At 49.1% G+C, this 24,149-nt stretch overlaps 9 protein-coding genes across 9 annotated transcripts, besides 3 other annotated features; 5 read left to right on the forward strand and 4 right to left on the reverse strand.

The window, feature by feature from the left end:
- Positions 1–444: 444 nt before the first annotated feature.
- Positions 445–1,762, forward strand: FPSE_07960 (uncharacterized protein; the record flags this gene model as incomplete). Its single annotated transcript, XM_009261078.1, has 2 exons — positions 445–1,519; positions 1,575–1,762. The coding sequence occupies 2 exons, from the start codon at positions 445–447 to the stop codon at positions 1,760–1,762; spliced, it is 1,263 nt and encodes a 420-aa protein (XP_009259353.1).
- Positions 1,645–1,767: a microsatellite.
- Positions 1,768–2,863: 1,096 nt separating this feature from the next.
- On the forward strand, positions 2,864–4,827 carry FPSE_07959 (uncharacterized protein; the record flags this gene model as incomplete). Its single annotated transcript, XM_009261077.1, has 2 exons — positions 2,864–2,986; positions 3,043–4,827. The coding sequence occupies 2 exons, from the start codon at positions 2,864–2,866 to the stop codon at positions 4,825–4,827; spliced, it is 1,908 nt and encodes a 635-aa protein (XP_009259352.1).
- A 724-nt stretch (positions 4,828–5,551) lies between these two features.
- FPSE_07958 (uncharacterized protein) lies at positions 5,552–7,567 on the reverse strand (the record flags this gene model as incomplete). Its single annotated transcript, XM_009261076.1, has 4 exons — positions 5,552–6,160; positions 6,211–6,498; positions 6,555–6,868; positions 7,213–7,567. The coding sequence occupies 4 exons, from the start codon at positions 7,565–7,567 to the stop codon at positions 5,552–5,554; spliced, it is 1,566 nt and encodes a 521-aa protein (XP_009259351.1).
- Positions 7,568–8,026: 459 nt separating this feature from the next.
- Positions 8,027–8,077: a microsatellite.
- A 2,411-nt stretch (positions 8,078–10,488) lies between these two features.
- Positions 10,489–13,170, reverse strand: FPSE_07957 (uncharacterized protein; the record flags this gene model as incomplete). The annotated part of the gene is made up of 6 exons (XM_009261075.1): positions 10,489–11,175; positions 11,235–11,415; positions 11,472–11,575; positions 11,638–12,062; positions 12,127–12,710; positions 12,764–13,170. 6 exons carry the CDS (start codon positions 13,168–13,170, stop codon positions 10,489–10,491), a joined length of 2,388 nt encoding a protein of 795 aa, XP_009259350.1.
- An 842-nt stretch (positions 13,171–14,012) lies between these two features.
- Positions 14,013–14,714, forward strand: FPSE_07956 (uncharacterized protein; the record flags this gene model as incomplete). Its single annotated transcript, XM_009261074.1, has 1 exon — positions 14,013–14,714. The coding sequence occupies one exon, from the start codon at positions 14,013–14,015 to the stop codon at positions 14,712–14,714; it is 702 nt and encodes a 233-aa protein (XP_009259349.1).
- Positions 14,715–15,960: 1,246 nt separating this feature from the next.
- Positions 15,961–17,247, forward strand: FPSE_07955 (uncharacterized protein; the record flags this gene model as incomplete). The annotated part of the gene is made up of 1 exon (XM_009261073.1): positions 15,961–17,247. The coding sequence occupies one exon, from the start codon at positions 15,961–15,963 to the stop codon at positions 17,245–17,247; it is 1,287 nt and encodes a 428-aa protein (XP_009259348.1).
- Positions 16,683–16,851: a microsatellite.
- A 567-nt stretch (positions 17,248–17,814) lies between the features above and the next one.
- On the reverse strand, positions 17,815–20,499 carry FPSE_07954 (uncharacterized protein; the record flags this gene model as incomplete). Its single annotated transcript, XM_009261072.1, has 1 exon — positions 17,815–20,499. One exon carries the CDS (start codon positions 20,497–20,499, stop codon positions 17,815–17,817), a length of 2,685 nt encoding a protein of 894 aa, XP_009259347.1.
- Positions 20,500–21,050: 551 nt separating this feature from the next.
- On the forward strand, positions 21,051–21,845 carry FPSE_07953 (uncharacterized protein; the record flags this gene model as incomplete). Its single annotated transcript, XM_009261071.1, has 3 exons — positions 21,051–21,109; positions 21,170–21,240; positions 21,313–21,845. The coding sequence occupies 3 exons, from the start codon at positions 21,051–21,053 to the stop codon at positions 21,843–21,845; spliced, it is 663 nt and encodes a 220-aa protein (XP_009259346.1).
- A 335-nt stretch (positions 21,846–22,180) lies between these two features.
- On the reverse strand, positions 22,181–24,081 carry FPSE_07952 (uncharacterized protein; the record flags this gene model as incomplete). Its single annotated transcript, XM_009261070.1, has 2 exons — positions 22,181–23,941; positions 24,016–24,081. The coding sequence occupies 2 exons, from the start codon at positions 24,079–24,081 to the stop codon at positions 22,181–22,183; spliced, it is 1,827 nt and encodes a 608-aa protein (XP_009259345.1).
- Between the last annotated feature and the right edge of the window lie 68 nt (positions 24,082–24,149).

The raw sequence follows: 24,149 nt of genomic DNA on the forward strand, positions 1-24,149 counted from the left end.
CTCGCTACCAGGTGCACTGCACTGCATCACTGCACCGAGGCCACTAATTCTAAGTTCCTGACTGCGCTGTCTATCAAGGCTCCACCCGTCTCCAACTGCGCTACCCCTGCGCATGGGGGATTCTAATTCATCCCTCGCCCGCCTCGATTTGACTGGCAAATTCTCAGAGCACATCTTTTCTGCTTCTCTTCTACGCTGTCGCATAGGATACCTGGCTGCTGCCATTTGCCAGTTCTCTTCTCTTCTCAACACCAGCTCTTGCCTGGCCACGCTCACTTTTTTTATGCTGTCATAGCCTAGTCCTTTCGTTTCTCGACCTTCGCTTCCTACCCCTGTCCTACATTATCCTGGACACTTCGCTCCTTATCAACGAACTTCTAAAAAAGACAGCAGCTTCGTACATACCTGGCAAGACCACAGTCGATTTCAGGAGCAGTCGTTGCCATGCTCAACTCTCGCCGCGCCATCGTGGCTGCGGTTTTCGTCCTCACTTTCTTCTTCCTCCTGACGAGATCGCACTCCTCGACATCTGTCGTTCCAGCAGCTCAAAATGCTGCTGCCGCCGCCGATACAAGCAAGAACGACGCCCCTGCCTCAAACGAAGCCGTGCCACCACCACCCGAGAAAAAAGAACCAGAGATGGAGGTGAAGGAACGTCGCACGCGGCCTCGCATCGACATGTCGGGGATGACAACCTATGAGAAGCTCGAATACGCCTACCCCTACGATGTTACCTCCAAGTTTCCCGCCTACATCTGGCAGACGTGGAAGCAGAGTCCCGATCAGGGCGATTTCCAGTTCAAGGACCACCATGGCTCATGGAGAGAAGAGCACCCTGGTTTTGTTCACGAAGTTGTCACTGACGACGTTGCTGTCAACCTGATTCGCCTTCTTTACGCAACTGTCCCCGAGGTTGTCGAAGCCTACCGAAGCCTACCCATGCCCGTCCTGAAGGCTGACTTCTTCCGCTACCTTATCTTGTTTGCGCGAGGTGGTATCTACTCTGACATTGACACCTATGCCATCCAGAGCTCTGTCAAGTGGCTGCCCGAACAAATCTCTCGTGACACCATCGGACTGGTTATTGGCATTGAGGCGGACCCTGACCGTCCTGATTGGGCTCAGTGGTACAGTCGCCGTATCCAGTTCTGCCAGTGGACGATTCAGGCCAAGCCTGGCCACCCTGCTCTTCGCGACATCATCAATCGAATCACCAAAAAGACATTGGACGAAAAGCGTAAAGGCACCCTGGAAACGTTTGTTGATCGCAACGTTGTTGAGTTCACGGGCCCCGCTGTATGGACAGATGCCATTATTGACTACTTCAATGATGGACGTTTCTTCGACATGTCGCAAAGCAAAGGAACGATTGATTACAAGAACTTTACCGGCATGGAGACAAGTAAGCGAGTGGGTGATGTCGTTGTGTTGCCCATCACAAGCTTCTCACCTGGAGTGGGACAGATGGGCTCCAAGGAGCCTGACGACCCCATGGCTTATGTCAAGCATGATTTTGAAGGTAAGAATCATAATTTGTAGCTTGAATTGGATCAGGGGAAACTAACAATAAGCAGGAACATGGAAGCCTGAGAGTGAGCGACATATGGGCGAGCAGAAGCAAGAAGAAGGACAACAAGCACCCTTGCAGCAGGAGGGACAGCCTCAACAGGGACAGCCTCAACAGGGACAGCCTCAGCAAGGGCAGCCGCAACAGGAACAGCCGCAACAACAGCAGCAGCAGCCGCCTGCGGCCCAGCAATAACAGCATGATGCGAAACCCAAGCACAACCCATGATACCTAATGTTTTGGTAACGACTTTGAAGATTTACTTCGCCGACCTGTATATTTGAGCTTCTTCTCTATACTCTTTTCTAATGACACGATTTGTGTCCGTCTGATTCTGGGGCTGGTTTCCGCATAAGTGGGTGAAGCTGAGGTCCGCTGTACTCTGGCAGTTGCATTATGATGGCAAATATGTAAAAGTTTGGCGGGAAACGGTACTAGACTGTGTTTTTTTTCTTTCGTGAAAGGCATCGCATGGAAGTCATCATTTCTTTCTTTCCATTCTGGTATAGACTTGCTTGGACCTTTATATGATAGCGTTGCCTACATTGTGGGCCGAGTGGTAGTGTGCAAAGGGAGGAAAGGCTCCCAGCACTCATAATTGAGACATGAAGGCACAATCGTATCGTGGAAATGTTGTTCAGTGCAATAATAACCTCTGTGAAGGGGTTACGATGTTGGTTGATGAGAGCCGTGACCATAAGAAAAAGGGAGTTCGATAGCCAATGAATCTTGATAGTCGCCGTGATCGGCCATTGATTCAGTGGTTAAAACAATCGGTCCAACTATAGCCGAATTGAGTCCCGCGGTTTTGAAGCTGTGGACTAACCAACTTAATACATAGTATTATCTATGAATTGAGTTTACTTGCCTGTTTGTATCAAAAACACGGCATTCAAGGACAATTCAAGCCGCCCCCGCATTTCCCCAGGTTCTCCTCCACCACTCTCAGCTACGATTGGTTCAAGACCAGATCGTTGAGGGGGTTTCGGTCTGTCCTCCCGCTGCCGCTGCCGCTGTGGAGAGGTAGAGAACAGCTAAACACTTACTGTATTCACTGTGAGGAGCAGTTTAACCAAGAGGGAAAGCTCGTGGCGATGATAGCCGAGGATACTTATTCATTTATAAGATTATATCTTGGTTATGTTCCCAACATAAGCCTCACTTTTATCTTGGTCCCCTATCGTGATACGTTCCACTTACAACACCAGAGGCTCTTCCCGCTCATACTATAATTATAATATCCTTGTCACATCATCGCTTCACTTTCCAGAAGAGGTGTTCTCTTGACCCTTTACAATGCAGACTATGATACGTCAAAGTCTTAGAAAGACATGTTTATCAACAAGGACGGCCGTAAGACTATGTCAACTAAGACGGCTTTCTTCATCTAATCTCAGTATTCGATGGGGTCCTCAAGATGTATGTCCCAGATTCCACGACTGCCATAAACACCCAACAACTAACCAACCACACAGCCTCCTCTTTATAATGGCACAATCCCAGAACACTTCGCTTCAGTCGTCTCAGCACACGGCGACCGCGAAGCAGTCATTGCCCGCACTCCAACCCCTCACTCTCACGAGTCAACACTAACATACTACGCCCTTGACTCTCTATCCAACAGCCTCGCTCACTCACTCTCCTCACTGGGTGTCCGCAAGGGCGACCGTGTCGCCGTTTCTCTAGGCAACGGGCCCGAGTTTGCAGCTCTGACGTACGCATGCTTCAAGCTCGGCGCCATTCTCGTGCCGTTGAATCCAGGCTTCAATGAACACCAGGTTATAGCGGCGCTGAAGCACTTGGCTATCAAGACACTCATCATCGGTGCCGTGACGGATCTAGCGTATAAGCCTGGGCGCGGAAGAAGTAATGAGCATCTTCTTCGTAGCGTGGTGGGGGATGTTTCGGCGTCGAAGGTCCAGAGCGAAGCTGTCTCCTCGTTGTGCAACGTGGTGGTTTTCGATAACCTAGCTTGCCATCCAGATGTCAAGTTTGACCTCAAGGGGTGTCGAGCATTTACCCCTTATTATTCGCTGGTTGACGGCTCAGTTAACTCTGTGAAGCCTGACTCTCCTTTGTCACCGAGCGATGTTATCAATATCCAGTTCACGTCGGGGACCACTTCGATGCCAAAGGCGGCTATGCTCTCGCATCGTGCTATTCTTAACAACGGTGCTCTGATAGCGCATCGAATGGGGCTTCACGCAGATGATCGTATCGTGGTGCCTCCTCCGCTATTTCACTGCTTTGGGTGTGTATTGGGATACATGGCGACGGCTACCACGGGTGCTGGTATTTTGTTTCCCAGTCCGGCATTTGATCCTGAAGCTACTTTACGCATGGTAGTCGACCACGAAGCTACCGGCCTTTACGGCGTGAACACCATGCTGGTTGCTGTTCTCGAGGCCCTCAACCGAGGAGACGTTGTCCCTCATGACCCTAAACACCTAACCAAGGGTATTGTAGCTGGCAGCAGTGTACCGCCTTCTCTAATGAGCACACTATATAAGCGTCTCGGTCTTGACGATCTCGTTATCTGCTACGGTATGACTGAGACAGCGCCTGTGAGCTGCATGACCAGTCCTTCGGATCCAATCGACAAGCGGACTTCATCCATCGGCAAGGTCATGCCTCACACAGGACTCAAGATCGTCGATCCCTTGGACCACAGCAAGATCCTCCCCGTTGGAAAGAGAGGCGAGCTGGCGACAGCGGGATACCTCGTTATGGAGGGCTACTACGGCGATAAGGCCCGCACATCTGAAGTCCGTGTACCAGATCCTGAAGACGGAACAGTGTGGATGTACTCTGGCGACGAGGCCGAGATGGATGAGCAAGGCTACGTCCAAATCACGGGCCGAATCAAAGATCTCATTATCCGCGGCGGAGAAAACATCCATCCTTTAGAAGTAGAAGACTGCCTCCTGACCCACAAAGGCGTTCGAGAGGCCAGTGTGATAGGAGTTCCCGACGAGCGATATGGCGAAGCAGTCGCAGCCTTCATCATTCCTGCAAGTGGATGGACGCCATTGGATCATATGAAAGACGTGGCGTTGGATGAGGCAAAGGTTGATGAGGATGGTGTTCTGACAAGAGATGGGTTGAGGCAATGGGTCGCGACGAAGCTGTCTAAACATCTCGCACCCAAGTACGTTTTCTGGATCGATGAGTATCCCAAGACACCAAGCGGAAAGGTGCAGAAGTTCAAGTTGAAGGAATACGCAAAGGAAATCCTTGGAGATGACGGCGGCATGGCATAGTGATATACAGCGTTTGTTTGTTATGGCCTTTGAATGTAACCATCATTGATGCCGGCATGATGCAAGACTCATTACGACTATAAATGAATGAATGAAGTACTCATTCGATCAATAAAGAGATATGAGTTTAACAGTAAAAAAAAACAATACTACAACATTATGGAAGAAACAGTAGGCAGGTCAATAAGCTCATTACGACTATACTTCAGTTCGCTCTGGGCTCTCGAGCAATATGTTATCACCACATCACAGAACAACCAAAGTACTTTAACATATTGTATTGTCAGCATTAATCAAGGTATCATTCGCATAATTATAGGGCTATCCTTCTTCTCTTGGTCAGCCAAGCAGACAGATAGATGATCAATGATTCTCATCCAAAGCCCCGCAAAATTCATCACCAAAAAAGAACTTTTTTTTCTGTCTTCGTTGCAGAAGAAACAATCGTCATCTCTAGTGGCAGCCGTCTATCTTTAGCGGAGCTCTCCAATGCAAAAGTACCGTAACGAGGTCTCCGGCCTCGATCGTTATCCGATCACCTTCTACCAACTGAGTCGTAGCAACAAGAAAAAGAAGACCGAGGGAAAATATCCCTTTCAAAAATGCAAGCCCAAAAACAAAAAAGGTACCGGAAAAAAGGTTCAAAAATGCGAGGCATCACTTGGATGCTGAACGAGGATCATGTGATGTGGAATGCCGTAAAACTCCCAACTCATTTCTTCGTTTAGTCGACCTGCTTCTCGCAGCCAATACGACCCAGCAACTCCTTTCGATCGCTGTGGCCGGGTAGGCTGACTCCAGAACTGCTGGCTTGCTTCTTGACGCCTGATCGGCGCTCCCAGTTGCGAAGGTCAAGCGCCTCGACGCCGACTTCCTCCTCCAAAGGCTGGGCCTCCTCGTAGACAAACTCCTCCTCCTCTTCCTCCTCGCCACCCTCGTCGTCACTTCGTACATCCTCGGCATCGCCACCCTTGAGGACCTTGATAATGACGCGGACGATCATTGTGAACCAGCCGATGGTGATGGCCTGGAGGAAGAGAAGGGGGCCGAGGAAACCCCACTTGACGGTCTCGTTGTAACACACGAGGCCTTGAGGGTTGATGAAGGGCTCCACGAGGTATCCCCAGCCAGCTGGAGGGTTGAGAGGACCAATCATGTTCTCGTTATTGCCCTTGAAGCAGCCGGTGGGGAGAATTCGAGGGGTGTCGGAGTAGATGGACAGGCAGACGGCAATGTACAAGACATGGCGGGCGAGGAACCAAGAAACAACAAATAGACCGAACATGACGTCGCAGATCTTCTTGTAACCACAGTACTTGAGACACTTGGCAAGCTGTAACGTGTTAGTCGGGCGGCCAGTATGTAGAAGCGAGAACAACTTACAGGAAGGAAGAGATCAACAACATCCATGATGACGAGGATGAAGTTACCGACACGGGTGTGGTGGTAAGCGTAGCAAGCAAAGATCAGGGCGGTGGTGACGATGTGGTGAGTGAACATCTGCCAATAATCCTTGCGGCGCTCCTCGATGTTGATGACAATCATCTGCTGCAACCAGAAAGCCCACTGGCCAAGGAGGTAGGCCTTCATGATCCCATCAAGCTCGCGGTTGGGCCAGTCGGTCCACAAGTTCTCCAAGCTCATGTAGTGAGGAGAGGTGCAGTAAATGTACTATATCAATGTTAGTCAGTACGTGATTCTCCCCGTATCAATAAATCGAAGCTTACCACTCCCCAAGGCCAGAAAACGGTATAGTACACCATAAGCCAAGCCTGTTCACTGAACCGAGTCAAGTTCTTGCGGTTGTCGACGCCCTGCCATCTGCCGATAGGCGCGAGGACGTATTCCATGGTAGCAGCGCGGAGGCCGGTGAAAAGAATGATGCAAAAGGTGATGAAGTAGGCATCGTCGTAGCCAATGCGATATTGTCCGGATTGAGAGTTGTGGTAGCTGAGATGGAAGAACTTTTGTGTGTAGTCGCGGGCTTTGGGGATGAAGGTCTGGGCGAGGAAGATAAGAGCGAGAAGATTGAAAGAGAGCCCTAAAATAAGAATACCACGTCAGCTTGAGTTCATCCAAACAAGATAAGACGATCCGATCGGTGCACACTCGGATGCAGCTCAGCGTGCGATCAGCCTGTCATGAAGCGCCGCCATCTGGTAGCGTAGCAGGACCCTAAAAGCCGGGCTGGTAGGGATGCAGTGCCACGCGGGGTGCAGCTCCAAATGCGACACCCAGTCCCGAAATGTGGTTAACCAGGCTAGGTCCAGATTCGACCTGACACCCTGCCCTGTCTTGACATCTCGACACCCCCACGATATTTATTTGCGACACACGATTGGCAAGAAAAGGAGAAGGCTGGTTGGTTCAGGGGAAAAAACGTACCGATCTGGTTCTCGACAAACCAGCGCGAGAGGTGCTTCCAGGTGCTCTCCTCCTTGCGCTTAAGTCGGCGGACAAGCACCGTCTTGTTACCGGCGGTTTGCATGTAAAGGGGACCGTTCATGTTTGGTGTGCTGTTGTCCTTCTTGAGTCGTGGTCGCGAGGCAGCGCCAGTGGTAGGTGAAGTGGCAGCGCTGGCGCTACCATTCGAGGCTGCGATGTGCTCATGAGCCTCGTCTTCTGTGGTTGTGATTATGGTTTGACGAATAATTGTCTCTTCTACAGCTGGCTTGTCGCTGTTGGCAGAAGGGCCAGGGGCAATCTTGTCCTCGACCTGCATGACTGGATCGATGCTCATGACTGAGCAAGCTTCCTGTGCAGAGTTGATGTTCTTTTCGTGCGTTTTCGTTTCGTCTCGTACAAGAGGCTTCCGTGTCCTTTTTCCTTCCAGGAAAGCGTTGGCTGTGGCTGATAGATTGGTGGGTGGGTGGAAGGAGGGAGGGGTCCCTGGTGCGTGCTAGGTCCGCGGGTCGGAAGCCACAAGGTCCAATGCAAAGTTTGGAGAGGATAAAGAAGATCAGGGAGTTGAGTTGAAAAGGTAGAAAGCCTTGGGTTTACACTTTACTTCCGTCAAGCAAAGTGAAAGGTTGGCGAGATGATGTAGCGATACAAAGCAAAAAGTCAAGGCTCCGTTGTCTGTCCTGTCGCTAGATCGCTCTGAAGTCGGGTTTTACCAAAGCTCGGGCTCTCTCTGGTCCTCAGTGAGCAAGACTGAGCAGAACAATGGGACAGAGATGATGCCGGGAGCAATGCGTATGGGGGAGAAGAAGAAGGAGGAGGAGGAGGAGGAGGAGGAGGAGGGGAGAAGTAGAAAAAAGGTCCAGGTCCAAGGATCGGGTAGCCAAAGAAAAGAAAAGAAAATGGGATCCCAATGAATTTTGAACGAACCCCCATGAATGAATTGGCTCTAACAAAACGAGATCCATAAACCCAAGGCTTGTAGGGGGTAGCGCGCTGTTCTGGTGCAGTAGTGGGGAGGTCCAGTACGGGGAGCAGTGCCAGGGTGTCCACTGTATTTTAGGTACGTACATCAGTGTGTTGAGGGAGGATTGCCCCACAGCGGGCATTATTCAAGGCGGTGAGCAAGAGAGAGCCTGCAAGTTGAGCAGTGCAGCTGCAGCTGAGCTGTGCTGTGCTGGGCGGCTGCAGTGAATTATTGTGTTGATCAAAAGGAGAAGCAAGGAAGCTGATTGAATGATGAATCTGTCCTCTATTCGTTGTGGGAGACCTCCAGGGTTATGATGTCTATCACAGCTGTACAGAGGGCAGATCAGTCTACTCGAGTTCAATTGGGCTTTGATTCTGCTCAATCGTTTCTATGCGAATATCTCGTCTTGTTTTATCACCAATTTCAGATCAGATTGAATGTGCAGCATCCCATGAATTTCTTTAGGCGGCGTCTTCTTTGATCTGATCCCTGCCTGCATTTCGATGCACTGCATTATAGAACACCTATCCCGAATAAGAACAGGGTGGATATATGTCACCCTCCATCAGTCCTGTACTGCAGAAACAGTTGCTCATTCGAAAACTACTGTACAATAGGTGACAGGCCTGGTTAATTCTAAGGAAATGTCGAGATTCTAGACGGCACTGGACTAATAAATGGAATGGCCCTAGCTCCAGGGGACGAACAAGCCCAAACCTGTCCAAGGGTCGCCTCCATTGGACCTTTTATTTCGTTGAGACGACTCAAAAGGAAGGCGAGCCAATGGCAGGCCCTCATTCCGAGGTCCCTTTATTCCAACTACCCCTCTCCATCTCTATCTTGCTCTTTTCATTGACAGCCCAGTTCCCTCTTAAGCTTTTAGCTTAATAGACAGCTAGGACTAGACCAGCACCCTATGCCTATCTAATCTGCGGCGTGTACCGTCAGAAATACACTGCACCGTAGATCTCTTTTTGCCAAGTTACCCCTTTTCCTTCTGCCAATGATGATCAAGTTAAAGGGGAGTCTGGTGGCGGCTGGTTCCCGGGAGCCCTAGTTTTTCGCATTGACAAGAGAATAATAAAAAATATCGACAAGGGGAAGAATTCCAAGCGAAGGGGGTGATTCTGTATGTCATCCTCGTCCGATACTGGTGAACTGTCTGATATGTGTTAGCACCTACATGACAAGTACATACATTAGTACAATGCAATGCTAAAGCGCTGCAGAAATGTCAGAACGTTGACGCCCTGGGAGCGAAATGTCACCGCATGGTGGTCCTGGTCCGGGTTCAGGTCTTTGATTGTTTTAAGGTGTTCCCCCGCTATACATGGACTGACTGGGTCGGTGATGATTCTCATCAAATCGATTGGTCAATTCAGCTCCTGGATTGCTGCAACCTCGGTACGGGAGCACGGGCTGGACTTGGGCGAGATGATTTGGCTTTGACCTTTTCGCTTCTGTTAAAGAGATTTTCGACTAATTAAAGTTCTGATTTATCTGCAGCATATCCAAGATATTGTACAGTTCCCTGTTGCGATAAATCCGAGGCATTAAAGTACGTAAATACCTACATACAGTCTCGATAATATGCAGCACCCAGCACCGTGCAGTAGCTTCTAGATCCACCATCGGAACTGTATCCTCCACCGTCTTTTTAATACATACGAGACGGCTCGATCTGTTCGTTACATTTGTTTCAAGTTGCCATATCAAGGTTGACTACCCCTCTTGTAGACAAGAAACTAGATCCAACAGATTAGCATTTAGCCGCCAGCGAGAAATGACCTCCACATAATTCGTGATAGTTGGAGCTGATCTGATCAGCAGAACAGTATGTATCCATTCCCTCAGCCTGGCTACGAGTCTGGTTTTATGCCCACGTATATGAAGTTGCACTCATGTGGAGGGGCATTCTACCTACTCCGCGGATAGATAATGTTAGCTAACCGCATAACCTTAAGCTGCGTGGTGTGATGTCTCCATGCCCCACAATCCGACTAACTGCCGTTGGATATTGAGGTTGATGCCGGTCTCTCGGGATTCGTATGTTCGATGTTGTATCGCAGGTGAATAGCACAGTACTTGACTCGTTTTCACAACGGCTATGCTGAACCGAAAACACCAAATTTATTGTCTATCTCTAACAGGGAACGATCGATCAGTCTCTCATTCAAAATCCAACCCATTACCGATATGAAGAATTGGCTTTCAAGTCAGATGATATACTAATGCCAATATTTCAGGAAACCGTGGGCGGCTCATTGAATAATATCCAAGCGGTGATGCACTCATAGTAGCGCACCCCCATCTTCATCTTCCTCATCGTCTTCCTCCGATTGATCGTCATCGTCCCATACATCAAAATCCGAAACACACCCGTATGAATTGATGTCGGAATCAGGATCGCTGTTCCTTTCCCCAGGTCCAACAGGTGGCCATGGCTCGTCGTCCCAGTACGGGCATTGATCTTCTCTTCCTCTCCAAAGCTCTTCGAACATCTGTCGCGTGTAGAACGAGCAGTCGTATCTTGGTCTACGACGAAATGTTTTACGGAAGTGGGAAATATCAAACCCGCTGCCGTGTAAAGCTGCGTCCCATACGTCCCCAAGAGTTCCATCAATGGTGTCTCTGTGGCCCAGCATACTATAAGCAATGCTTGAGGGAGTGTTGCCTTCGTTATCCCGAGCATAAGGGTCTGCTCCCTGTTGCAGGAGATATGCAAGACACTCTAGCCTGACGACAATCTCTGTGCTTGGAGGAGTATGGTCAACCAATAAATGTAGACACGTCTCCCCTTTGCTTGATCGATCGTGGATGTTTGCGCCCATAGCCACGAGGTGTTTCAAGATGTCTACAGATATCTTGAAATGTGTACAGGCATTCAAGAATGTCGACATGCCCTCATAGTTGGTCCACTCTCGAAAGCTTGCAAAAGGAGTGACAAGTCCTGAATTCCATGCAAAGTCGATGGTATCCTGGACGTATGTGAGCAAATGACATAAAGAGTGTGATTTCCCTATCTGAATAGACTTACAACTCGATCTGGCAAAGCCCGCACTGTGTCGAGGAAGCTCTTTGAACTTTCCTTATTCGGGTCTTTGTATGTTGGGTCGGCTCCCGCGTTCAACAGCAACTTGCGACATGCGTTAATCTGTTTGAGATGTTGATCTGGTATGACAGTGTCCTCCCACCCACTATGCAATTGTAGGCAGTTACTATGTTCCGTTAGAAAACCTGTTCTATCTCAAATGCTGCCCACATAGCGACTCACTAAACCTCAGGTGTGAAAATGACGACTTTCTCATACGCTACATGATCAACGTCAAGTCCCTCCTCTAGCAAGAATTTGCACATTTCTGGTTGCTCCAAAGAATACTAACGAAGTTGTTTGCTCAGCTACCAGGCCCATGTATCATGGGTAATATTTTTGTACTTACAAACAACAAAGAGGAGCCAGTTTCATCATGGTCTCGAAGAGAAGCCTTGCCGCTCTGGAATAACTGACAGAGTTCTTCTATCTTGCCTTGCTTCACAAGCTTGAATACTGGTGAGTTTGACGGAAGGACTCTGTTCACTTGGAGTTGTGAGATGGACGCGATGCTGCCAGCCAGGATCTCTCTTTGAGTTATTGTAGCCATCAACATATGATGATTCCGGTTCCCATTAGGCAGAAAGGTGAGCGACATGTTGTAGTCAGTCAGATGCCCTTTGGCCAGCCCAGTTGTACCTCTCTCATCCTCGGTGGAAACTGTTCGTTTTCGCTTGTGGATCATGAGGCTCATCTGTCCTAGACCAATATCTGCTTGTTTGTGAGTCCGTTCTTGGTCCAGAATCCTGCCCGTGACTTGACGACTCCCATTATCTACTCAATTTTAGCAAATGCTATTTTCCCATGCAAAACTATATGAGGGTAATCAATCACTTACTTCGAGAGTTAATGGACACCTCGTATTGCCCAAAAGACCGACTGAATCTTCGCAATCCATCCAACATCTCTTTCTCGATTTTACAATGCTTCTCCCTTCGAATAGCAGTCAACAGATCTTGCAGATCTTCTATTGCCGAATCCGCTAGGTCATCCTCTTCGGCATAGACATTGCAAGACTCGCGTTTTGCATTGATCAAGGCGCCGAGACGTTCGATGCTTTCCAAAATAGCCGAATTCTGTGGTTCGTTTCTGGCACTATCGCTGCCAACATTGTTACTAGCTGATGCGTCTCTTGTAGCCTTGGCCTCTGAAACAACAAGATCTTTAATCTCATTCAACAATGAGCGCATATCCGTAAATCTCGACACGGATATGGATGATGTTGAGTCAAGTGCCTGTTGAATTGAAGACAACCTGTTTTGATAGTCTATGTGGTGTTCATTGTGAGTGGTCAATAGGTTGTTCTCAACTGCCTGAAAACCAGCTGTTTGTAATCGATTATGAGACTGCATCAAGGCGTCCATTGCAGTCATCTGCTGCCGAACCTGTTGTGTCTCGTCCATTATCCCAGAAACTGTGTTCCTATACAGAGATCAGTGACTCGGTTATATGGTGATATAAGCACAAAGACTAACAAAGATAAAACAGATAGTCGGACATTTAGATTGTTGACGATCTGTGCCAGCTCACTTCTTATGCGATTCATGTCGTTCTCGCTCAGAACTATTTTAAGATGCTTCCACAGACGTTTACCTCCATTGTCTCCTGGTGTGGCTTGTAACTTGACGAGATGTTCTGCTATTGAACCGATACCCTCGATGCTTTGTTGAATGTGTGCATCTAAAACTGGGTTGGCAGGGACATTTGCTGAATGGCGAAGGGTCTCCAAGATGTTTTGCGCACAAAGAAGGTCGTTTCTTAGACGGTTTAAAATATCCGGACCGTCTTTGTACTGCGAGAGAGCATCGTGGGCCTCTTTCACACATTTGAGTGAGAGCAGGACGAACTGGGTAATGCTGGCTGCAGCACCCAGTGCTTCCATGATATCTGTTAATAGTAGCAACTTGATGATATGACGTTAAGAGGAGTATTTAATCAGGTCTTTTCCATCATAGAATGGATAGGAGGAGGCAACCATTTTGAACTGAAAATACATTATGCATGTTGGTTGGCGCAGTCGCCATGAGTCCCCTTGTCTAATGTGACATTGGTTGATTGGGCAATCCAACGACAAGGATATACATAGCAATACATGCTGGGCGCGTAATCAGGCTGCATGTCATGTAGATAGCCGCTATTGATGCTTGTTCCCGTCCAGCCATTTCAAGGGTGACTGATATACGACGATATTCTGTAGGGTAACCTGTTTCCATTGTCAGCAAATAACGCACCAATCAGGGTGGATTGTCCAAACCACCGACAAACACCAAGACAAGCTTCAGGTCACCTATCAAGGTATATTGTGTGTGAATGGCCTCTATTGATGTATAAACAAGGACCTTTTCCCTTGTTTTGAGGCCTCTTCTTCTTCTGTAGTTATCTTAGTCAAATGTCATATATTCTCGTAATATGAAGCTGGATAGATACTGATGCTGACTTCATGGCGGTCAAGTTAGATCGTTGTTCGTATCTAACGGAACAAATGTTGGGTCATTTCTCATGTTGTAATTCGGGAAAGTACAGACGGTTACAGACACAACCTCAAGTCGCTCTTGCCCGCCTGTTTAATCTTGGAGTTGCTTGTTTCATTGGTCATATTGATAGCAATGCCCCACTAATTATATCTCCTTCCCAAGTTATCTGTTACCTGTTACTTCAACTTTACTTTAGTACTTTTTGTAATATTACATATCATCTAATATCATATGATTGCGAGTTCAACACATGACCATGGACGAATGCACACTCGATCTCGGCAATGCAGTGAATGTTGCCTCTCTTTACGACGATGATTCGTCTCGATGGGATGCCATAGCCTCACGTAATACCAACGCTGACGGCCTTTTTGTCTATGCAGTTCGAACAACAAAGATATTTTGTCGTCCTATCTGCAAGGCCCGACTTCCTCGCCGCGCGAATGTGTCATTCTTCACCCATGGCCATGAGGCCCAGCAGGCTGGTTTCCGTGCATGTAAACGATGCAAGCCCGAAGTTGCAGGGTTCATGCCTCAAGAAACTGCTGTACGAAAGGTCCGAGCTTTTGTGCAACAAAAAACAGAGAAACAAAGCGATGCACAGGTCAGACTAAGCTTGAGCCAGATGGCTAGGCAAACCGGACTGTCAAAGTGGCATTTCCATCGAGTGTTTAAGAAATGTGTTGGTGTGACGCCAACAGAATATCTAAGAATACAACGTCAGAGTCAGTGCGTCCAGAACTCAACGGAAACAAGCTGGGTTGACGATGGGTTTGACATTGAAACTCTGGGCCAAGATTTTGACACGGGAACTTGGGACGATTTTGTTCCCGATTCAGGGTATCCAACCATAGAAACACCATCGACAACAATCAGCGACTGTTCTTGGTCCATCGACGAATTCTTGATATGGCCGAATGAAAACGAGATGCCAATTGCAGTTCGTGATTGATCTGGCTTGGGTTAATTAATGCGCATCATTGTTGGCCATTTACACTACGCATTATCATTTTCGCGATACCTTCAAGCAACACAACAGCAAAAACGAACGATCTAAGAAACAATCATCCCTACAACACCTTATCCTAATCTGGTACCACTTTCCTCTTACGTTTCTGGCGCCTTTGCCTATTGTTTCTGGTCGCCCAAACAGAAAGTGGAAAGTTTCGGTAGCGTTTCACATCTCCCACATATTTGGTTATACTATCTACAGGGGTGCGCTCAAGCAAGCCTTTACCGAAACCCCCAAACCGTCGGAACTCTTTGTTGCCGGTCGCAGTTACTGCGTAGAGATGAAATTGGAGGTTGAGAAATGACGAGCTGCTAGAACTTCGATTTTAATGAGAGACGAAATACTACGAGCCCGGGGTCCCAGTGTTCACGAGCGCAATTGCACCAAGAACTGCCTTGTGCAACAGCAAAGTCCAATTGGGCATAATCGAACAAGACATCAAGTTCCAGCTCTAAATATTTGTCCAAGTGTTTCTGCAAGCTTCATCCCGTCCAAAGTGTAGCCGTCTTGGCAGTTCACCTCCATACGCCTTTGCTACCAGCTTTGCAACAAAGGGGACGGGAGTCCCGCATCCGAGACCTGCCATGCTTCGGAGTGTCGGACGACCCTTTTTGCGACAGATGCCTGTCATCTAGTCATGGCCAAGATGTTCGAGGCTATAGTCTATGTCAACTAAGCTTGTATACAGCTACGGTGGCTATAGTCTAATTTCGAAAACACCATGGCAATGGAGCATGAACCCTAGCTCCTACGAGTTTCGACCCGGCTTGGGTAGTGCATCGGAGTGTCAACGGCGCTTACCGATATGGTTTCTTCAAACTGTATCGTAGCAGGTGGTGTTTGATGGTTGGGACGAGGTTCAAGCTTGTTGCCATGTTGCATTGACACAAGCTTATTCCTATTTAGCTATTCGATCTATGGACAAGGAAACATCTATATAAGTAAGACTGTTTATCCTCCAAGACATAGTTTCTTTTCCCATCATCACTCACACAAGCCTCTTCTCAGCATCTCCTTCACCTTCGTCTTTTCTTACTTTATCTGCTGTTCTGTGAACGCATTCGCTTCTACCACTCCTTCTACTTTAATACCTTCTTTTTGCACCGCTGGTTGGTTGCTTCACTCTCTAATCCCTCAGCAATCTTCTCTACAACTCACTATCATCCAAACCAACCAAATATTCAAGATGGCTATTTCCAAGTCTTTCATCCTTGCCGCTCTTTTGGCTTACGCCGAGGCTCGATTCGGCCAGGAGCAGGAGCCTGTTGCTGCTGTCCAGGCACTTGATGGAACTTTCGGTGACCCTGGTGCTGCTGCTACCATTGCTGGTAGCATCCCCAGCTCTCTGCTCGCCGCTGCTAGCCCTTGTGACAAGCTCACTATCGCTGATCAGATGATCACTGAGCTTGGAGATGACCAGGCTGTTATCGATGCAGCTATCGGCCTCGTCGCCGCCGAGACCAACTTCAACCCCTCGGCTGTTGACAAGCCCTTTGTCTGTGCCGACCCTGCTCTGCCCGCCACTGCTGCTCTTCGAGGAATCATTCCCCTCGTTGACCCAGCTGTCGATGGCGCCGCTACCGAGAATGCCAACTCAGCCACTTCAGTTCAAACCCCCTTTGACGCCGAAGGCCTGTCTCAGGCTGAGGTAATGATCGCACAGGGATTCACCACATTCCAGGCTGTCGATGCCAGTGGTGCCAACGTCCAGCTCGCCGGTCAGGATGCTGCCGCCGGAGGCGGTGCTGCTGGAGGTGCCGCTGGAGGTGCCGCCGGAGGTGACGCTGCCGCTGGAGGTGACAATGCCGCTGATAACGGTGCTGATGCTGGCGCTGGTAACGGCAACGGAAACGGAAACGGAAACCAGAATGATAACCAAGACGAAGACTGCGAGGAGGACGACGCCGCCAACAACAACAACAACCAGAATGGTAACCAGAACAATGGCAACGGTAACCAGAACGGTGGTAACAACAACAACAACCAGAACGGCAACGACAACGCTGATGATGCTGCTGACGATGCTGCTGACGACAACGCTGGTGGCAACGCTGGCAACAACAACGGAAACGACAACGCCGATGACGCTGCTGACGACAACGCTGGTGGAAATGCCGGTGGCAACGCTGGAAACGCTGGCGGCAACGCTGGTGCTCTCGACTTTGGTATCTGCCAGCCCACTATGGCCCTCATCGGCGGTCTCAACGGCCGCCCTGCCGATGAGTTGACCTTCATCCCTCAGGACGCCACCATTGCCGAAGGTCAACAGGAGGCTCTCAACCCCAACATCATCACCAACCGTATCTGCGATCAGCTCACCAACGTCTGCGATGCCAGTGCTGAGGCTGTCGCAGCTTGCGAGGATGCCCAGGCCGAGATCGAGGCCTTGGGAACTCGCGACCAGAGCACCGCCGACACATGGAACGCTCTGCTTGGATTCGCCGGTGTTGACTCTTCTCAACAGCAGGTTTAAAAAATGAAAAGGGGCGCAGGAGATCTACGCATGCTGGTCATGAGACAATGAAGTCTGAGAGGAGGCATGAGTGAAGATGGTCGCATATTATAAGTTTTAGCTTAATTAATTCAAATTCGGTTTATCCAACTTTACTATCCATATTCGTACTATGACTTGACTGATAAGGTGGTAGCAAGCTTGGGAGTGTTAAAGAGCATAGATAATTAAACGGCTTGAGAGAGTGTGCTCAATATGATAGTGACCAAATTATCTTGTCACTTAGAGTCGTGCTCGGTCAACAGATGCTATGGACCTGCACACAATAAACATCGCTCATGACTAGAACGCGTGATGTAATTAATGCCATGTTTATGAATTTTGACGAATGTTGATTTTATCAGTAAACACTGTTTAGCCGCTATCCAGAGTCTTGCATGTAACTCTTTTTTAATTGCTATAATACAATGTGCATGTAAGCCAGTCATCATGTCTATCTAGCATATTTTGCAAGGTTCATCTTGCTGGACGATTCCGAAGGCACCCCTACGGCCAGTCATGAAAGCTCCCTTGTTTGTCATTCAACCCCTAGGGAATGCAAAAATCTATCCAACTTCCAAGGTAGTCTAGCCTGTTGCCCTGATGCTCCTGGCTCTTGTAGATAGCCTCGAACTCATCGAAGCTTAGCTTGCCCCATCCGCCTCTCTTGATAGCTTGGGCCTCTGCAATACTCAAGTGCTTCCAGTGTCGTAGCATGTCTGACGTAGGGGCGCTATCAGTCTCTTGTTCCTCATCGACACTATCGGTATCTGAACTTTCGGAAGAAGGCCGCGTAATGGGGTAGTATAAGCTAGTAGCTGGAGAAGCAGCCGTGTCATCCGATGTGTCGGGTCGGAATTGAGGTAGAGTAGGATCTTGGTCTTGATCCTGAGCGATTGGCATGACTTCCTCGGTTTCTGGTTTGGGAGCTGGTTCTGCTGTTCCGTCTTCGTGGATAATCTCAACTGTGGTATTAATTTCCACGGCATTTCGTCCTTCGGGCAAGGCGATGGTGTATCCGGTTTCGGAAAGGAGTTCCTCGAGGCTCCTGTCCGTGGCAGACCTGACCTTGGCGTTCCCCTCGCCTGCGGATTTGGAACTTTCATCATCACCAAGTTCGATGGTATCTAATACATCTTGGTACCTTTCTCGCTGATCCTTTGTTTCAGCTGCTTCTACAGCAAGGTCCTCCGCTTGCTTGAATATGGTGTCAAGTAGTTCGTTGAAGGCTTGCTGAGTAACTTGGTAGAGAATCTCTTTGCCCGCATCGCGCTCAGCATGAGGTATTCTCCCTCCCGAGGTATGCCCAGAAGCGCTACTAGGCGAAGTTGTTGTGTCATAGTCTCCGTCTTCCCTGACATCGCCATTGGTAAAACGGGCTTTCGAACCGTTCAGCACCGTTGTAGAACCGTGCTGTTCGTCTTTGCCTGGTTCCTCGTCCATTTGACGTAAATCTCTAAGAATATCCTCGCTGCCTTGCCAGTCATCTGGCTCGATTCCGCCTTCTTCTTCATCGAGGTAGAATTGCCGTCTCCGCCATCTCTCGTGCAGTTGTTTTCGTGCCATGTCCCGTTTTCGCTTGTCGAGTTTGGGAGCCCTGCTACGGTCCTTGGCAACTGTCTCTGCCCTGATTTCACTTTCTGTCCTTGAAGAGCCTCCAACGCCGTTCTCCTCGTTGCGGATTCCATTAACGCCCTCAGCGGCTACTTCGCCATCTTCATCTTCATCATCAGAGGGCTCCTCGATCTCCGGGTGTAAAGTTTCCATAATCAGGCCAGGAAGTTCCTCCAGTGTTGACGGTGGTTCCAAAAGTGCGACCCAGTACGTGCGGTCAATTTCGCTGCCGCTTAGTCGGCGCATCGTTCGCCAGTTGCTATCTGTGTCGTTCCTCGCGAGAAGATGTCTTCCAAAGCGACGGTCCGTGTCATAAGCAAACAAATTGGTCAGGATGTCCCCTCGAGCTGCTGTATCTCCACGATCCGGTGCAACGACGTTCTCGAATCCTTCGGCAATGTCCACATTGCCATCTCGATGATACGTCTTGCCTTCGTGGCGGAACTGCCCGTCGCCGGCAGGAACTCTACCTTCACGTCCGAACAGACTGCTCAGTGGCTGGCGGCTGGTAACGAGTTGTTGAGCTTCAGTACTGGCAAGTAATTGATCTTGCAGACCATCTAGAATATCCTTATGCATTTGCTTGTAAAGCACATAATACGCACGAAACATGCGCAGGAAGTCTTTCCGATCAACATATCCATCACTGTCCAAGTCATATCCAGTGAAAATCTTGCGTAACTTGTCCTTTCGCTTACGGTAGGATAATCCATGAAGAAACTCGGTGAAGCCAATCAAGTCGTCATTATTGGAGTCGTAGAAGGAGAACATCCGATCATGAATAAGGTTTGGCGCAGCATGGCGGGAACCCCCTGTAGGAACGAGGCATCGCTCAAACGTTTTGCGATCCATTGCGACACAAAGCTCATCAGGGTCATCCCTCCATTCTGAATTAGCCATGAAAGTCCATTGTTCCCAAAATGCTTCCAACTCTGGTCTCTCGAAACCGGTGTCTTGCGACAGCTTGGGTATCAGACTGCGGGGCAAGGTACGTCTGCAAGTATCTGGATCCCCTGTGTACCAGACTGGTTGCATTTGCCTGGGTCCAAACGGCGGCGCGGGAATCCGAATTTTGTAAAAGATGTGAGTCTTGATGTGGACGCCTTGGGCTTCGCAAGTTTCGCATAGGTCAAAGTCGGCACAATTGGCGCAGCGATAACGAACCCCTCGAATGGGGACCATGCCGCATGAATTGCACTGACAACCCCTATGGACGCATCCGTTCCTACGAGCGTTATCTTCCGAGACGCGAAACAGGAGAGTAACAATATTATGTCCGGTCCGTTGACTCGAAGGAAAGGAACTTGGATCGTTCCACCATTCATCTCCACCATCGACTATCGTCTCGCCATCGGCTAAGGGTTGGGTCGTGTCATTGTTAATATTTTCATCGCCTGCAGCCTCGGATGACGAGCTTGATCCATCCTCGTTTCTCCGGTTCCGACGTGGACGTCGTACGGCATTGCTCCTGTGCAGACCACCACCTGGAAGGGGTTCGAAGCTCTGCGATCGGACCTGGTATGCATAGTATCCGGCTGAGAGCGCAGCCACTGCAGAGACTACGGCCACAGCCAGCCGTGGCCGCGTTATGCTCTCGACGGACGGCGTCGGCAACCACATTGTGGGCTATATCATGTGTGTCGCATGATGTTGAAGCTAAACGTGTCAGGGGAAGTGGGTGGTCGGCTGGTTGTGGAAGCGGGCGTGGAGGGTTGTCGAGTGTTTGTTTACAAGTTTCGCTTGGGTGTATAGCGCGTTGTTCGTGATGTTGGATTGATGCTAAGGTTGCAATGTTGTCAAGTGAGCCATAAGTTGTTTCTGATGATGACAAAGCTGCATTCAAGCGATGAGCTCAGTGAAATGCAATGAATGGGATGGAAGCTGTGAAGTTTTGGTGGAGAAGGTGCTAACGTTGGACCCCCAATCGATAGGCGATGGTACGTGCCTGCCCTCTACTCAAAAAATACAAAGTGGGGCCTGCCCGCCATCAGAAAAGTGATGATGCTTGTAGTGGACGGATCTGGAAGTGGATATGCGCAAGTTAACGGGACCGGGACCATCATGGCTTCCAGCTCTGTAAATCCTCAGCCCACTCTGTAAAGCTCCGATCTTACTTCCCTCAAGCTTCCAATTGATTGTCTACACCTGCAATAACAGTCCCTGCCAACACAATGGCTGACGCTCCTCCTTCACTTCCGGGCCCTATGCCCTCGTCTTTTGATGGTGAAGGGTATGCTTCAATCACCCCAGCTTTCTATACCTTTCAGTCCCCGCTCATGCGATAGTCTAGGGAATTTCATAATGAACGTCCTATGCAAAAGGTTGTTCGCAAGATCAAGGAAGAACCTCTGATCCCTCTGGGTAATTCCCCTTCCTGGGCAACCATCGCCAATGCATGGTATAGCTTCTAACAGCTCCGCTTTCGCGATATAGGAATTGGCTTGACGACTGCTGCCTTCATCAACGCCTACCTAGCCCTTCGCCGTGGCGACTCAAAACAAGCAAACCGTATGTTCCGAGCCCGTGTCGCAGCCCAGGGATTCACCGTTTTCGCCATGCTTGCCGGCAGCATGTACTACCAGAAGGACCGAGAAAAGACCAAGGAGCTCCGTCAGCTCCAGGAGCAGAAGGACGCCGAAGAGAAGCGACAGAAGTGGATTCGGGAGCTCGAGGCTCGTGACGATGAGGAGAAGGCCATGCGCGCAAAACTCGAGAAGAGAAGACAACAAGTTCAGGCACAGCGGGCCGAGGAAGCTCAAGCAACTGCTGCGTCTACCGAGGCGTCCAGCAGTGGAGGCATCTTGAGCCGAGTCGGGTTGTGGCCCAAAGGAAGCAGTGACGAAAAGAAGGATGTCGAGAAGGTTGTTGAGGAGGTTGTGAGCGAGGAAAACACCAAGCAGAAGAAGAAGAACCCCAAGAGCTCCCTTGGTGACCTCGGCGAAATCATCTCCAAGAAAAAGGATTAAATACTGAACCTGTATATTAAAGCAGTTGAACATAAGGGAGGTTTGTACAAAAGTTCCATGTGCTGATCCATAGCAGAAGCACATCATGTATGATATTGAAGTTAGGCAAATTTGATGATTGAAATATTGGAAGGAAAGCTGCCTTTTCTCTGGTTCTTGCATACATTTCGTGCTGTTTATGTTATTCAAAACAGTTTGTTTATCGCAACAGCGTTCAAGATTCACACTCAAGACCTATTAATCGATATTCGGATACTATCACACCAAGAACAGAATCACACCATGACGCACACAACTATTTCTTAATCATGGGACAGTCTCACAATCTAGCATCCTTATGTCATCGAACCACCACTTCTGTTTCCCCCAATCAACCCTGCCATCTCCAGCAATGCCCGATCAGCTTCAATATCTCCGGACCCTAGATTGATTTTGCGACGTGCTTCTGCTTCACGTTCCTCCCAGGCCCATTTCTCGGCTTGCGCCTGCGCCTCTTTGTCACCGCCGCAGCCCCATACTTCGAGGCTTTCAATCTGAAAACGATCTTGGAAATCGTGCTTTCTCACTACACTTGAATGGAATGCACCGCCGCGGGAGGTGTGATCATGGTTAAAAACCCCAAACTCGAACGAATCATCAAGTAACAACGATACGGGACCCAATCGCAGCATGTCGGGCTTTCTGTGAGCCTGAGAAGGATGCGGGTGGGGACACCCAAAGGACAGCATAGGGTGGTGTGCTGGAGCTTTCGTATAAGTGACATAGTCCTTGTTGATGGTAGACGCTGGGAAGACATCGTGAATTGGCTCTAGCTGAAAGAGAGTTGTTTCAGAGTCACCGAAGCATTCTCGGTGAGTGTGCTTCCAAGGTTCTCGAACATAAACACCAAACGTAAGTCGATCAGACTTGCTACCATGTGGGAATCGTTTCGGGGGCAAGGAGGCTGCGAAGTTTGTCTCTTGACCACCCTCTGGTACATCGCCCAGCCTTGTTCCACTCACCAGCAGCAGTGTGGGAGCTTGCCAGTTGAACACCTTTGTTTGGAAACTTCCCATAGAGAAGCCTGCATCATTGCCGGAGTACAGTAACCTGACTTGCCGGAAAAGATCCGTGCCAGGGAGGAATAGCGAGATCTGAGAAAGCGTGTTTTGATTCAGTATATCGCCCGTGTCAGTCAGAAGAGGCTGTGCTGTTTTTGGTGGCGACGTTGCCGCCGGGGTATCATTCTGGTGTTTGGAAAAGTCTAGGTTTTGCGAGAAGAGGAAGCGCTCAAAGAGACCATTGAAGCCACGGAAAAGATTAGGACAAATCACAGGTATGATAGTTCTGAAATGTTGGTACTTGATGCCGGTTGATGTTTCGGCGTTGACGAAGGAGGCGAGAATGCACTCGGCAGCTCCGCGGAGACCTTCGAGTTCTTCGCCAACTATGCGACTTGAGTACATGGATAGACTCTCCTGGGGGTCCAATGGGGCCGCCAGCAAGAGGAGCATGATGAGCTTCCGAAAGTTGTCTGTCGGGATTGTTGCGCCATGGAAGATTGGTGCATGGCCCTGATCTACAGCATCCTTGACATTCAACAATTCAAAGGCGGTCAAGATAAGATCATCATCTTCGTCGTCTTCCTCATCCTCACCAGCTGCATCCACGGCAAAGCCAGCAGCATGGGACTTGGGTTCTTCCTGATCATCCTTTGGTTTGGGAGTCTCCAATTTTTTGACATCTGGCCGAAACCCTGCTTCGGATATCTTGCGGTCAAAGACGGCCAAGCTTTTGAAGAGTAGCTTAGTTCTGTCTGCTGAACCGCGCGCCAGCACAGTTCGATAGCGCTCAGTCATGATGACAACGACCATGATCATCCGTTGAAGTTCCAGAACTACTGGTGCCTCCTGTAGGAAGGGAAATGCACCAATGTAAGACAGCATCTGAAAAATGACCGGTGAGGTGCCTAGAATGTCTGGTATCTCGAGGTATCGGGCAATGGTGTCCTCCTTGAGATATCTGATAGAGTCTTGTTGATCCGCAAGACTTTTGAAGACATCTCTAAGTGAGTACAATTCAAGGGAAGTAAAACATTTCTTCTTGAACTTCTCCGCCTATAAAATTGTGGTGATTGTTGGTGAGTTCATGTTCATTCTGATGATAGCGCATGATAGCGATGGCTGCTCACAAGTTGGTTGGTTAACTCTTCATGCGACCGCCTTTGCGGATGCTCATCCGACAGACTCTGACCCATTTTGTAAGGGCGACTGTGTTCTCATCACTTCGAAGCTGCAGTATTGGTATCCGATTGAGACAATTCAA

The sequence above is a fragment of the Fusarium pseudograminearum genome, chromosome 4 (assembly GCF_000303195.2).
Source record: "Fusarium pseudograminearum CS3096 chromosome 4, whole genome shotgun sequence".
NCBI classification, from domain to species: domain Eukaryota; kingdom Fungi; phylum Ascomycota; class Sordariomycetes; order Hypocreales; family Nectriaceae; genus Fusarium; species Fusarium pseudograminearum.